Source organism: Triturus cristatus, chromosome 12 (assembly GCF_964204655.1).
Source record: "Triturus cristatus chromosome 12, aTriCri1.1, whole genome shotgun sequence".
Classification (NCBI taxonomy): domain Eukaryota; kingdom Metazoa; phylum Chordata; class Amphibia; order Caudata; family Salamandridae; genus Triturus; species Triturus cristatus.
This window is the reverse complement of record NC_140595.1, coordinates 763,189,554-763,205,866: the sequence shown is the minus strand read 5'-3', so window position 1 is coordinate 763,205,866 and position 16,313 is coordinate 763,189,554. Positions and strand designations below refer to the sequence as shown.

Below are 16,313 nucleotides of genomic sequence, written 5' to 3'. Positions count from 1 at the left end.
GTGATCATGGGTGTGAAGATAGTGTTAACGATAGCACAGCCTTCAAAAATTCATGCACGACTCTTAATACTGCCGCTGCAACAGGTTCAGCTACCGGTATGTTTGAGGATGGTTTCCTCACTCAGATAGGCAATAAATTTGAGGCCTTGATCAATCCACTATTGGAAAAATTGACCCAGATAGAAGGTAGGCTGACAAAAATAGAGCAGACTATATATAGTGTTAGGATAGCCAACACCAATACTAACGAGGGACAGGGAGAAGGATTGGTCACTCTGAATGAAAATCGATCATGCACTAGGGATCGTCCCAATACCCTGCCATGTCCCGCCCCAACCACAGCGTTAACAAGGATTAATCAACCCCTGAATAATACCAATAGCGGCACCAATTCCTTTTGCCCTTCTTCTGTTGGGGATAGGTGTTCCAGGGTGCCTCAAAGTAGGAGTACTGGCATCACCCCACATATTCATAACACGTTGCATCTGCCCCCGGATGCAGCACCAGATACGGTGGTTTTGGCTAATGTGCCAGCCATCCAGCCCATGGCACAGGAACACTGGTCTTCATTGAGGAATGGGGCATTACATCTTTTGACAGCAAGGACTGGTATCAAGCATGAGCTTTATTCCAATTTTAAAATGGTACGTAGGATACCATGGATTGGTAGTTCACACAAATCTCTACCAGGCGACTGTGTGGTGTTGACTTTCGGGTCCCCAGGGCTGGTTCAACACATTTTGGACAGGGCTGGCAATCTTCAGATTAGAGTGAGGGACATTAACATCCTCCCCCTGGGCTTTTTCTACCAGCCAACCACAAACAGTAGGGGAATTAATGAGAGGTTGGTGCAATAAGCCCATGGAATACCAAGCTATTCAATCCCCACATTCAATTATTATGGGGTGTTGAATTCGCTGGAAGACATAGACTGATTTGGACCTGGTATTGACCCATCAATTCAACGTACTAGCAATTCAATGTGTATCCAAAAGAATGGGACTGTACTCCATCAATGTTCCATCAAAATATCAATCTTAAATGGGGATAATAGACACATAGAGGTAGGACATGTGGGTGTTATTTCAGACAGGATGGGAAATGGTGTAGATGGGGTGAACCTGAGAAGTGTAGTAGAAGGGGACCGCTCTGCCTCCTTGCCCTGTATCAAGCCCAATGTAGGGGTTTTTGAGTCCAATGATGGAAGTAGTCAAGAGGCTATGGACTACCCTGTCACTTTTGATCTCCATGATGTATCCAGAACACCAATACCAGGGCATGGTAACCCCAATCTTTCACTGGTAAGTTGGAATATTGCTGGCCTCTCCACCAAAACCCACTCTTCTGAATGGTCAACATTCATTGATAAATATGATATTTGGGCTTTTCAAGAAACTTAGGTGCTTGACCAAATTTGTCATCCAGGCTTCCATTTTTTCAAGCCTGCTTTGAAGGGACAAAAAGGTAGGCCCAAAGGGGGACTAGTTAAACAGAATGCGGGATACACAGTGGAGGAAATTAAGATCGATAGTGGGGACCTCTTGGTGATAAGAGTGCGGATGGGAAAGGTTTTGAACATACTGATCATCAATGTATATGCAAGAGGGACCCCTGGAGGTAAAGAATCGAGTACAGTTATGATACTGGATGGGGTTTTGGATATGCACAGGTGACATAGTAGCCTGATCACTGTCGGGGATTTCAATTGCACCTTCGAGCCCCAAGTCTGTGAAGATGGTAATCTTAGTAGTGAGGAGGATGCACACTAGGATATTCCATCTCTTGATCTTCCACCTATCAAAAAATGGACTGAACTGGCACTTCAGTTGAAAGGGTTGTGCTTAGAACGGGGCATAAGGGCAGTGAACGGGAGGTCCAGGTCCGATAGGCGGGGTATACACACTTTCATAAATGGCATGAGAAGTAGTGGGATTGATTATATCTTCCTCAGCCTGGAATTATGGCCGTCTTTACAAGCTATGGTAGTTTATGATCGGGTTGAAAGTGACCATAACCCGTTAGTATTGACTTTGCAGGTCCCAGGCCTACCTAATAATAAATGCCAGGAAATAGTAAAGGTTGTAGCAGAAGTGGAGTCCTCTAACGATTCCAGGAGAGTCAAATTGGTCAGTGTTGCAACCAATGAAGGGCACCTAAGACAGATGGAGGCACTGGTTGAGTGTTCCCTGGTAACTATCCAAGATTGTGACATTCAAGAGGACATAAATTCTATTATTTTGCAGGTTCATAACTACTTATTTTCAAAACTTTAACCTTTTTTTGCTAGGAAGTTAAAAAAACTGGAAAGGAAGCGAAGTCCAAAGGCAGCCCCATGGTACAATAAATCATGTAGAGCGGCCTATAGGAGATTAGAGAGAGCAATTAGACTAAGGAAAAAGGAAGAGATTAAATCGGAAAGGGCTGGCTATAAGCAAGTTTTATTACGATCCAAACAGGAATGGGATGAACACCATTGGCAAAATCTGCTCAGTGCAAGCCAGGAAAAAAACATGGCCAATTTTTGGCATCTTGTTAAATGGGGTAATGGCATATTAAAACCACTCCCCATTAATCACGTTGCACCTGAAGTGTGGACCTCTCATTTTGAGGCCCAGTTTGCTGTCAGTAACGATTATACAGCCCAATTTCCCAAGCCCAATCCCATTACCACCCTGCATTTTTCTAAACAAGAGGTTGAAAAAGCCCTTAAGCAAATCCCAAAAAGTAGGGCACCTGGATTAGATTGCATCCCAGCAGACCTGTTCATGCACAACAGTGACAAGTGGGTGAGTTATATTCAGACTCTTGCCAATGCTATAGCAAGTGGAGCCCCCACCCCGGAGACGTGGTCAGGAGCAGAGACCATCCCAATTTTTAAGAAAGGGGATGGATCGAAACCTGGCAGCTATAGGCCCATAAGCCTTATTGATTGTATTCAAAAGATCTTTGCCAGGATGGTCTTAAGCAGAATCCAGACATGAATGGACGAAACAGGTATTTTATCATCCATGCAGGCTGGGTTTCGGCCAGGGACGATTGACCAGGTTTTCAGGTTTGCAATCATTTATTGGAGGGTGGTAATCATAGGGGGCAGCCTGCTATTTGCAGCCTTCATTGATTTAAAATCGGCTTTCGATTTGGTGCCCCGAGATAAAATGTGGAGCACCTTTCATGATATGGGGATGCCGCCTGAATTGCTGGCCGTTTTAATTACTCTGCATAATTCAAACTTTGCCCACGTACGCTGGGGTGTGAATGGGGAAGTCACGAACAAGTTTCCTATCACCAAGGGGGTACGTCAGGGTTGTGTGCTTGCCCCGACCCTGTTTTCCCTTTTTATCAACAGGGTCGTGGAATACTACTCAAACCACCCAATAGATGCCCCATCCTTAGCGTTGTAGACCTGTGGCATTATGGAGAAGATTATGGGCTACTCCTGAGCTGTCTCTCTATGCCCAGGCATTGCTTGAAATCAGGCAGGCTGATACCTCCTGTAAGATCTTCTAGTTGAGAAGGATCAAAACCTACTTGAGCGAGATGTGGATGAGTGGGCTATGGGATAATCCTGAAGGCAACCTTCTTCCCTGAAAGAAAGAGTTTAACATAGCCTATTAGAACATGGTTGGGAGGAAACGTTTTTCATCCACCATGAGTCCCACCTTGACGAGCGATTTCCTGGAGAGGAAACAAGAGTACCATTATGAATCTTATTGGGACAATATTACGGTATCACTTGACAGGAAATTGTATCACCAATACAGAGTCGGCTCACTTCCAATTAAGACTTTTACCTGCAAATGGCATCCCTTGAATCATGATAAATGTAACACTTGTCCGCTGCAGAGTGAAACTATAGCACATGTTTTGCTCGCTTGTCCAGCCTATAAAGCTCGTCGAAACAGATGGCTCAAACCAATTTGTTTAAATCTTGGCACCAGGGAGGTTACAGAGGCTTTTAGGATCCTAAAGACAGACACAAGTGAGCCATAATTATTGCTCTGTCAAAATTCCTGGGCTGGATGTGGGCCATCCATAGCAAAATTGTCAAGTCTCGGAATGAAGTTAACATGTAAAAAGTCCATTCTCTCACAACCAGGCCATTGTAGTTATATTTAGATATATGTCAGTTCTCAGGATGATATTAAAATTGTTCTTATGTAATTGATTTTCCATCTCTTTTTAAATGGAAATATGATTGTATAGTAGGATGGATTGACTTATGGTTTTATGTGAATTATTTATATTGGTTTTATTAATCTTAAAATGTTTGTACGATCAAGTTGTTAACATTTTTAAGTATATGGTGGAAATTAACGGTTCACATTATGAATTTAATTGATGTACTGTTGTCTTTAATGATTTTACAATCGAAATAAAGACTAAATAAACGTGAAACGTGAAAACGATTCTTCTCTTCAGGGCTCTAGCTCTCTGTTTCCTCCTTGTGATTTTTTTGTAATGTACTTTACTCAATAATATGTCATATTTTATGCTTTTCTCACTCACTCACAAATTTGTTTAGCCATGGCATATTGAAAGTCCTGATTCTTAATCCCTCGCAGATGTTGAAGTATCCAGAGTTTTATTTTATTGATGGTACTGCCAACCTATTTTATTCCACAAATGCATTCAAGTACATAAATCACAAAGTCTGTTTCACAAGTGATCCATTGTTCTATTTCCTTCATATTTCCCATATATGTTATTTTATTAAAAATTGAAATGTATTAAACATATATAAATGTTTAACACATTAAATTTTTTAACATATATATATAAAATATATTATGGAGGCACATTTACTATTCCCATTCCAAATTAAATAAGATTGGGGAAAGCACTGGACACACAAGACTGGGGAGGGCAGAGGTGTGGCTCAGCGACCAGAGTGTAGTATATATATATTCTACCTGCTGGTAGACACCAGTAGGCAGTTATTCTTAAGACTAAGCCTGGGCAAAGCAATATGCTCACGCAGTCTGCGAAGTTTGCGCTACTTCGCACTACGTGAATTGCACGTAGCACACTGCAAACACGCGTAGCGTAGTGCAGCGGTCATTTTTTGCTGGCTCGCGGTCCTCAAGTGCAAGTTGGTGACCGCGAGCAAGCAAAATGACATCCTGGGGAGACTTTTTCCTCGTTCGCGATCGGCAACATCAAGTTGCCGATCGCGAGCATGGAAAATAAACCTCCCAGCGAGATTCTCAATGCGGGGAGGTCAGGTTTCTCACTGCGAGTGGTCGCGTATATGCTCGCGATGAGAAACTACCAGTCCGCGTTGAGAAAGCTGCCGCTCAAGTAAAAATCTACTCGAGCTGCAGAAAACTACAGCTCGCACTGTGCAAGTTGCCGTTTTCAATGATTGCACAGTGCCGGATGCTTGTCCGCACTGTGCAATCATTGAAAACAGAATCTTGCACAGTGTGAACAGGGTACTACGCAGTTTCACGAAGTGCTACTCGTAGTGCGAAGTGCACTTTGCGTAGCTTCGCGTAGCGCTACTACGCGAACTACGCCCAGTGTTAAAGACCTAGATTCCACCATAGGAGAAGAATTTTTTGACATGCCTATTACTTTGGTGTCGTATGACCAATATGCATGAAATTTTCCCCAAAAAGTGTCAAAGTAGGTTTTGTGTGTCATGGAAAGTTTGGGGGTGATCTGCGTGAAATAAGGGTGTGTTTGCTGGATGGAATTACACGAAGTTTGCCAGAAAGATATATGTTGTTACGCAGATTGTACTTTTTGTTATTTGGTGCAAATCCGTTCAAAAGTTTTTGAGAAATTCAAAATGAACAATGTATTTATATCTCTGGCTGCGTATATTTCGCTGTGGTTTCACAGTGGTCGAGGCTATTTCGCAATAATTCCACAGTACACCAGGAATGCTCTGATTGGCTGGACGCAACCTGACCAGAAAGTTTTGGCCACCATTTTCAGGTTGCGGTCATCATTTTATCGATCTGGAACGGTTTCCGGGGCTGACAATTTCTGTGAAAGCTAACACAAGGGTTCAGGTTGAAGGTACTCTGTCCCCATGTTTTAGAAATGGGGGTGTTAATGACACCAGTTATGTGTCCCAAATTTTTTTTTTTTATTGCACACCATATTCCCAATGACACCGTGAGTGACAGCGCAGCCCCCCTGTGTTCCATCACGGGGACATTGCACCAATCATGATGTCTTCATGAATATTGGTGAAAATATTATTTAAATATATATTTGTACACACTTGCCAGTCACTGTCACAGACTCATGTATGCACTCTCAAACTCACTCAGACACTTTACATGTAGAGACCCACTCAGAGACTCACAGACCTAATTAGAGACCCACTCATAGACTTATGCACACAGTCTCATACCCACTTAAAGACTCTTGCATGCACTCAGAGTCCCAACTGGGCACTCATGCAGCCACTCACAAACCCACTCAGAGACTCATGTACCCACTTACAGATCCATTCACACACTCATGTATGTACTCACAGATCCACTGAGACAGTCACCCACCCACTGGCAGACCCATTGAGACACTCATACACCCACTCACACACCCTTACAGTCACTGACACACTCAGTCACAGACCCTCTCAGAGACGTATGTACTCAGTCACCTACTCTTACACTCAGAGACTCACACGCCCCCTCACAGACTCATTCAGATATACATGCACCCACTCATTCACCCACTCAAAGACTCATGCACCATTCACAGACTCACCCAGATACTCGCCCTCTCAGTCACACACACTCAAACACTCATGCATGCACGCATTCACTCACCCACTCAGAGACGTATACTCTCTCACAAACCCTTTGAGAGACTCATACACCCACTCACAGATCTGCTCAGACACTCATATACCCACTCACATACCCACTCAGAGGCTTATGCACCCAGTCACTCATACACTCAGAGACTAACACACCCACTCACTGTCCTACTCAGAGACCCACTCACAGAACCACTTAGACAGTCACACTCCCAGTGATAGACCCACTGAGAGACTCATGCACTCACTTAAAGACCCACTCAGGCACTCATGCACCCATTCTCTCACCCACACAGACACCCACTTAGACACTCATGTATCCACTCACAGATCCAGTCAGACATTCATATACTTACTAATGCACAAAGGCACCAATATACCACTCACACATCAACTCAGAAACTCATGCAACCAATCACAGACCCATTGAGACACTGAAGCACCCACTCAAAGATGCACTGAGACAGTCATGCAGTTCGCTACAGAACCACTGATCCACTCAAATACTTTTACAGTGAATGAGAGACTTACTGATACAGTCACAGATTCCACTTAAGGAGTTATACATTGTGCTATAGAGATATTAAGCAAGTTATACATGCTATTATGGAGTCATTTGGATAGTAATGTGTTTAGTGTGTTGGTTATAATACATTTTGCAGTTATAAGTTTTGAATGTGGTAGTGGCTACAATTCTCTTGAAAAACCACAAGGGATCCCCTTACTAGAATAAGGGTCCCTACTTGGGTAGGTTGCAAGCCGTTGCCAGCTAGAGAACCCCGTTTCTAACACCCCTCGTACCATATTTATGCAATTGTATACTCCAAGCCTTCCAGAATGAGTATATGACTCTCATACTACATTCAAGTCTGATCTCTTCTGCCTATCAGAAAATGCCCTCTAGGACCTGATTGACTGCATGTGAATTTTTGTCTAGTATATTCTTTTGTGTGATAATTATGAATTAGCTTGGGTCCTGGCTTATGTGACTGTTTAATAAAACATCTAAGTGATACTTACACATTCTTACCTGTGGATATCTGTACAGGCCAAGAATGTAGGCAAGAGCCATTGAGCGTGTGGATCCAGAATCCCCAATGATGGCCGCTGGTGATAAACCTCTCCTGCACCGGTAGTTTGTGACTAACTGTGTTTGTCCTGAAAGAATCCATAGAATTCCTTTCAGTGATCGCTGAAGCATTGAACATGTATCGTAAATGTGGAATCCAAGGGTAATGTTGGGTAAAATGTTGTGGTTGTTGTTAATCTCTTCAATGGCAAACACCATAGCCTGGATCCATTGATAATTCTGGAGTCCAAACCTGGAATATTTCAGAGAAAGACCAACACAATTTAGGCACGTTTACTAATTCTCACAAAATATTTAGTAGCATTTAGGGGTGAGGCCAGTGCTAAGGATAATTTTCAATAATAAAGTTGTGCACAGATCACAGCTTCTTGCATAGTTTACAAACTTGCCACCAGGTGACATTTACCCAACAACATTTTGCAGGAGAGCTTGCCTGCCTAAACATAAGCTAAACAGATTTATTTCTTACATAAAACGTTTTTTGTGCAATATTTTTAAGTGCACATTGCAACCTCTCCTTACACTCTTAGAACATGCTTCGCAGCACATGAAGCCGCAATTCAAGTGTCTGACATGCAGAGCAGAAGGACGGCTGGCAGCAGCAGTGTTCATTTCCCTCTGCACACAGAGAGGATGAAGCACAGGCTGCAACTATGCAAGACTCCCCCACTCACAGAATAGATATAATATTGGCAACAGTAAAGTGAAATTGTGGCCATGTGTAATATTTACTGCCCATTAAATATTGGTCACAGTTTGCATCAAGATTTGATGTGACCAGTATGCAATTTTCAGAGTCAACATATGTGCAATTAGGTTGGTCGGGAAATTCAGATTGAGTGTGAGTTCCAATCTGACCTACCTCATTACTATTCAAGAAGGTTTCAAATTGAGACTGTTTTCGATTGGAGGCCATCACAGGAATTGTGGCCTGCTGGGGTCACCAGACAGCCATGTGTGCGACTGACTTTCAATAAACCAGCCTTTTTTAATATGCAATAGGACTGAGGTATGTATCCTGGACCACTGCTTACTCTACCTTTGGGACCTTTTTTTTAACATTCAGTAAGGGAAAAACGTCCCAAGGGGGGGGGGATATACTACCACACCAACTTAGTTTTGGAAACATTTCAATGGTTTAAAACCAATATTTTAGTCCTAAAACATTGATGCTTATGGATAGAAATATCTGTTTTAGAAGGGATGCCTACAATATGCCCTTTTCATTAGTGGTTATGAATACATTTCTGAAACCTATCTTAGGAGTTGGAAAAAAGTTTCCGACTCCTTAGATGGGTTTAATAAAAAGCAAAAAGCATTTGTGTGGTTGTAATCTCAGACTCGGAGCATTTGAGATCACAATAATGTTTTACACATCTGGCCCTTGGTTCACACATATGGAACTTTGAGAAGCAGTGCATGCTTTAATTAGACATACAACTTGGACAGTACAGGCCTCAGCAGTGAAAATATCATGCATGGAATATATATAGCATGGAACAATCAGTGAAAGCTTACCCGCCAACCACTAATGAAGTCTAGAACAAGCAACAAAACTCCAAGCACCCAAAATCGACAAAGGATCATGCCTAGATGCACAGAGAGATGCATACCCACACATACACACACAGATACACAAACACACACAGACCTTGATGACAATAAATGATCCATCCACAAACAGGAAAGGGAATGGAAGGAAACTAGAACTCCTGATGATCTCATGATACTGCAGTCCCTATATGCATTACCCAGACAGCTCATCACATGCAGATACACAAACATTTGAAAACACACACAGACACAGATTTTGATGACATTAAATGATCCAGCCACAAGCAGGAAAGAGAATGGAAGGAAACTAGAACTCCTGATGATCTCATGATACTGTAGTCCCTATATGCAACACCCAGGCAGCTCATCACATCTGCCAAAGCAAAGTACTATACCAATGAGTAAGTAAGTCATTTTTTTATTGCATGCAGTTAATTAAAACCATTACAAAAAAATCAACGAAATGTTGTCAATAAAATCACTATCAGCAATTATGTTTAAAAAAGAGAAGAGAAAAGAGGAGGATATGTCCATTTCCCAAAGTTCAGAATTTGTCATAATTAGTCAGCATTGATCGGTACACAAGTTATTACTCAGTGTTTTAACTTCTTTTGTCCTATTGCTATAAACATGTACAAAATAGTGTTTAGTGCCAAGTTTTACTGGTCTGCTACATCGTTGCTGGAATCATGAGTTAAAACTGCAGTCCTATGGTGCTGTGTGTCTCTCATTGCAGGCGGTCGCCAAATTTCATTGCGGTTATATGCGAGAAATGCCTTTGTGCGTGCATCCTTGACTACACTGCTTTAATCATGGACAATGTGCAGATATAAACTAGATGTTACAAGACCTCAGATTCATGTGCGATCTCAAGTGTATTATGAGCTTTAAAACAAGTTGATCTCTAGAAGTTCATAGTTATCTATCTTCTATTTGAGAATCAAGTACAAATAGCTAGTATGCTTGTCGCTTTTGGTGCCAAAATGCATATACACGTTGGCGCTATGTGTTTGTTTTAGATAATAATAGGCTAACTTTCTCCAGAAACTTGGCTGCCCTGCATGAGGTCTGAAGCGAATGGCAGTTCAGTAGTTGCATGATGGCTGGTCAACATGATCTAACTTGCAAAGCACGGAGTGCATGAAGAATATATTGCCGCCTCAACTTATTCACAGCTGAGCAAATGCACACTAGGTGGATGAGAGACTCTTCAGCTGGAGCACAAAGCCTGCAAAGCATTGTTGGCCACGATTGTTTTCATTTTGGACCCTGGTCTTTTGTGGTGAAGGCTCCCAACCGGATTAAAAGTAGCTGATGCTGGGTCGATGGAGTGATGTGCTGAACCAGGTACGGTTGAGGCAATCGCATCTCATATGAGGATAAGACCATCCAGCCATGTTTTTTCTTTGATAGGGCAGCTTTATCCATTATCCAGGGCTTTTGCTTTGCTTCGTTGTTGATTATATTTTTAAATGCATTGAAATTATAGTCAGTGTTCCAAGCGTCGTGCATATCAAGCGTTGTCAATGCTTGTTCGAGTGCTGTGTGCCAAGCATTTCTTCCTTTGGGTTGGTTCTTTATTTCTGTCCAGCAATACCCCAACAAAGAGTCCTCTGGTGCTGCTTTTAGTTTCCAGCACATCTTTATTACTGCTGCTTGTCTGATTGGATGCTGGTTTAATAACCCGAATTCCAAGCGAACTTGGGCTTGAGATGTATGCTGCGGAATCCTAAAGACTTGTTTAAATAGGCCTGATTGCAATGGGATCAAAAAGTTGGCATCTTGTCCTTTGTATAATTCGGAGCCCTATGTGAGAGTTGGGAGGATCTTGGCAGCAATAACTTTTAATGGGTGAGCGTTAGTTGAACACTTTAGTTTCACTTTTAACATGTTCAGCGCAAATCGTAATTTATTTGCTTGAGCTTTTCTGGTGTTTAGGTGGTCTTTGAGTGTAAACCTTGTGTCGACCACTACTCCCAGGTATTTATAGGAGGCACTCTGCTCAATTATTTTTCCTCTGCATACCACTGGTTATTTCCCTTATTGGGCACTGTTTTTGCTGAGAAATACATGACCTTCATTTTCTTGTAGTTGAGAGACAACTTGAGCTCCTTGGTGTATTCCACCAGCTCTGTGATCAGGCGCTGAATTCCCACTGGTGTCTGACTGCATAGGACGATGTCGTCTGCATACTGCAAACTTCTTATTTTGCGGAGTGCGATCTTTGGGGGTCACTTTGCACTTCTGATAGCCTCCTATCTAAGTCTGCGGTGAAGATGTTAAAGAGACTAGGTGCCAGCACGCATCCCTGCTTTAGACCGGTGCTCGTAGGAATCCTTCCTGTGGTACTTTCTCCATTGCCCAGTTTTATCTGGATCCAGGTGGATGTGTACAAATTAACGATGGCCCATAATAGTGATGAAGGAACACCCCATTTTGCCATTTTTTTCCACAGAAGTTCTCTCGGTACCATGTCAAACGCTGCTTTTAGATCGACAAAGCAGGTGTACAATTTGGTGGATTTTCGTTTGACATTTTCTACGAGGAGATTCAAAGCCAAAAGATTGGACAACATATTTGTACTGGGTCTAAAGCCTGTCTGTGTGACTGGGATGATCTTGCTGGAAGAGGCCCATTCTTCCAGAGCTATCAGGAGATTTGACACATATATTTTTGCTTCTACGTCGATTAAGGTGATTAGCCTAAAGTTCGCAGGATCCGACCTGCCGCCCGCTTTGAATATCGGATGTAGAACTCTACCTCTTCACAATGCTGGTATACTATTTGTTTGAAAAGCTCCAATTTGGGAATCCCCAGGGACCTCGCTATGTCTGAAGGATAGCCTTGCAACACAAATTAGAAGAGCGGATGTCACTATATGGTCAAAACTGTTAAAATCGGAAGGGGTTCACCCATGGGACGTCTTAAGAGCTAGGATTGGAAGTGGCTTCTCCAAAATTAAATACATGCAATTAGTCTCTTGGTTTGCAGCGGAGAAGGGGGATATACACAGGGACTGGGAGGTGGAGCAATCCCTTCAAGATGTTAACCTTAAGAGCAAGGACATTTCAAAATGGTAAAAGAAATTCCTGGAGGCAGAGGAGAAGGAATACCCCACAACAGCTAGTTTGGAATCAGGTCCCCCTGGAATGTGATATTGAAGAACTATATGAACCCTCTCTGAAGCTTCTGTATGAGTACGTCAAGCCAGCAAATCTCAAGAAGAACCACTTTTTTGTTGTGAATCAATTATACTATACCCCTGCAAGGATTGCTAGGTTTGCCACACTCTCCACCCCCAAATGCCCAAGATGCAGCCTCATTGAAGCCGATGACATCCATATCTTTTATGAGTGTCCAAGACTCAGTGTGTTTTGGCGAGAGAAAATTACTTTAAACATCACTTTAGTTTATTTAGGGATGAAGGCATGTTAAGTAAGAAGATGAGGCATCCACATAGAGGTCTATTACTATATCTTGTTTTAATAGCATAAAGGGAAATATGTAGCAATTGGAGAGACCCTTTGCCCCCCAAGCCTGAAGACTGGGTTAAAGCTGCTCTTGCAATGTCCCGACTGTACCAGGGAGGAGGAGAAGATAACTGTCTGAACATCTGGCAGGCCTTGACATTTTGGAGAAGAGGTCTGGGACTGGCATAGTCCCTCCCGGTCCTATGATTACACCAAGCCACCAACTATTTGGCAGGTCTGGGCTTGGGTACAGACCAAAGCGAATGCAGCAGCCTTGGGGTGCACAGGTCAGAAGGGCAGCTTTTAAAGAATTGCAGATGCATTTTTGGTGAGATGAGGACTTTAGAAAAAAAAAAGCATGATTGAATAGTGGAGTGAAGAATTCTGCCCAGAACGATATGTCTTGTTTAAAAAGCCCGTTTGGTAAGCAATTTGGGCCAGGGGCTCCACTGGATCTAAGGTTTTTTATCACCTTTTCAACCTGGTTAGTTTGAATCCAGTTTTCCTCAAATTAGTTTTCTAAGTTGTCTTTTTTTAGTGAATCTTTTTTGTAGTTCTGCCTTAATTGATGGATTTGTTGCTTTTCACCTTTGCTCGTTTTCAGTGCATTTCCACAGTTTTCTAAATTTTTGGTTGAATGCCCTTTTTTTCACAGCTAGGGAGCTTGAGGGCTCTGTTGTTTTTGACCGTAGGTAGTTTCCATTATGTCTTTCCTGTGAAGGAAATTTGGAAATCAGCATCGTGATCATGTTCACCCAAGTTGCCCATGGCTGTATCAGATTTTGTTCTTGTGTGGTCGATGGTAGGCTCTTTAAGTGATTCATTATTTCACCAGCATTTTTGCCGCTCCACGAGAGCCTTTTTAGATTGTGCGGACTTGGCGTTTCGGAGAGATTTTTACATTCCTCTGCTATTGTTGTGTAAATGTGAAAGTCGATTAACTGAGGGCTGTGGTCACTCTCTAGTCTGTGCTTTATTTGATACCTAGAGATCATCTGTAGTAGCTCTATGTCCACAATTGTGTAGTCTATGACCGAGTGTGTCTGCTTGGATATACTGCTTGGTCTCGCTGGGTGGTCCTGCGGAAAGCAACCGTTTAGGTTTATCATCCCTGTGTCGTCTAATATTGAGGCGCACAGTTAGCCATGGCGGTCTTTTTTGCCGATAATTTGTGATTGCTGGGGGAATAATTTTCCCTTTGAATTTACTTTGTTGTTTTTTTTGTGCCTGGTCCACTTGAAGTAGAAACATATTGAAGTCGCCGGACAATTCCTGACTGCGGGAAGGATGATTGCCGTGATTTGATCAATGTTTTGAAGGTCATGATTTTCCCCTGTTTTGCTTTTGATGCTGTGTGGATATATACATTGCATATGACTAGAAACTTTTCTTCACTGTTGTATCGCAGCCCATTAAGTGGATCTTGGGGTAGTGAGATTTTTATACATCGTATCCAGTTTGTCCTAGATCAATTGATTCATAGGACCATGGTATGTTTGTGCTTAAATAGATTGATAGACCACCAGATGGTTTGCCGGATGCTTTGCTTCTTGAGGCATTTTTCTGAAATTCTTTAAAACCATTATCAGCGTGGGTGCCAGCGACCAGGTTTACTGGAATAGGAGAATGTCAATTTTTTTTAGAAAGGTTTGCAAATCTTCTTTGTTTGCCTTTTTGCCAAAGGCGCTGATATTCCAAGAGCACATTTGTAATTTACTTTGTCATGCCATATTTTCCTTTATCTCCTTGCCCTGAGAAGTTGGAAGAAGAACTTTTCAGACTTGACTAGCTACTTCAGGTGCCACTTGATGGATGATGCATAGGTTTGACCGTCTCTCCTGGGCATTTGCTGTGGGACCTACTGCCCCCCCCCCCCGGAGTAATCCACTGTCCGATGCTGAACTTAATTCCGTTATTAGACTTAAAGGCCCGGGATATCGTTCTGTTTCTATCGTTCTTATATCGATTCCCCATTTGGTAAAAAAGTCTCTATGGTTCCACACATCCGTTGTAATTTTTGGATCACTCCAGGTTACAACCGTTGTTTCTCTCCCTTTGGTGTTTGGGGATGTTTTGAATTGGACGCTTTCTATGTGGTTTGTATTTAGGTGTTTTAACGTTTCGAATTTGCCAACTTGAGTATTGCACTACGATTGAGAATGTCATGGTTTCCTTTTGAAGTGTAATGTGGAATTAATTCTAACATTACTATGCCTTCTGGGCAAATTTGGCCTTCGTTGATTTGCGAGCAATTAGCTCTGTGGCAATATGGACTTGCAAGAATTCTGCTACATATAATATCTCCTGCTGGTATGATCCTCTCTATTGCAGGGTAGGGGCACGTTGTTTTTACTACAGCGCTATTGATTGTGCCTGCTTTTGATTCTTGTAGTCTAACTTGGTTTACTGGTGATGGGCAGTAATCTATCAGATTCACCAAACCGTCGCTGGGTTTTGGAAGTTGCTGCGATTGTACCACAGTTTTGCTGGTTTATGCTTTTACTTGTTTGGGGAATTATTGAAAGATACTTTGTTGTTCTACCCGTGGGTTTTGCCATGGTGTGCCGTCCTTATCTTGTTCTTTATTGGGGGAAAATGGTTGCCAAGGATCTTTGTGGTTAATTGTCTGCGTTATTGTTGGGTCAGATGGGCAACTGTTCATACCATGTTTTTCTGATTGGAGTCATGAGTAACAACTTTATTGTTGGTAAATTAAAACCTTACAATATAAAAGCATGCATCGTATTCATAAAATGGATACATTTCTTAAAAATTGTTAAAATAACATTTTGGTTAAAACTCGACTTGACTTCTTAACTGCTGTTAAAAGTCTCCTGAACCAGGTACGATCAACGATGTATTAACAGCCAACAAGGCGTTGGTATGCTCAATGGTGGAGTTTCCCTCAGCTCTAATAGGACAGGGTTGGCGGCCCTGGTAGCTTCCAACTGGCTTAATGCTTTAGTTACAAATTTTGTTAGCCCGATATTCAACTTTGTGTTATCCGGGTTAAAAGCTGCTATTATGGCTTGGCGGCAAGATCGAATTCCAAGTCTTCTCCATTCTTCCCGCAATAGTGAGCATCTAAAAGCAAGCATTGTTGGGCATAAGCAGACTATGTGTTCCAACCCCTCAGTGTGGTAACCACACAGCCCGCATTGGATGTGGCTGTATTTCCAGCGCCATTCTGGAAGATTTTTCAAGAAAGGCCATTCACCCAACCTCAGTGCCATGAACTTTCGTTTTAGGTAAAGTGCTGTAGTACTTGATAGATGACGGGATTCTACTCCTGGGTTAAAGTTAGTGATTACTGCCCAGGCGTGTTTCCTTTTTGACAGTATTTCCCTGTCTGTGTGAAAGGACCACAACCTGCCGCTCTTCTTGATAACTAGTTTTAATGCGGACTGGGGGGGGGGGGTTTGTT

General features: G+C 42.3%; 1 protein-coding gene across 1 annotated transcript in view; it reads right to left on the bottom strand.

Moving 5' to 3' along the window:
- Positions 1–13,998, bottom strand: part of LOC146782752 (extracellular calcium-sensing receptor-like) — a 90,602-nt gene extending 76,604 nt beyond the window's left edge. The window contains exons 1-2 of the mRNA XM_085637227.1: positions 13,478–13,998; positions 7,806–8,097 (exon numbers count right to left, since the gene is read on the bottom strand). Of these exons, the coding sequence (XP_085493353.1) occupies positions 7,806–8,097; positions 13,478–13,998 (813 nt within the window). The remainder of the gene's footprint in view (positions 1–7,805; positions 8,098–13,477) is intronic.
- Positions 13,999–16,313: the final 2,315 nt, after the last annotated feature.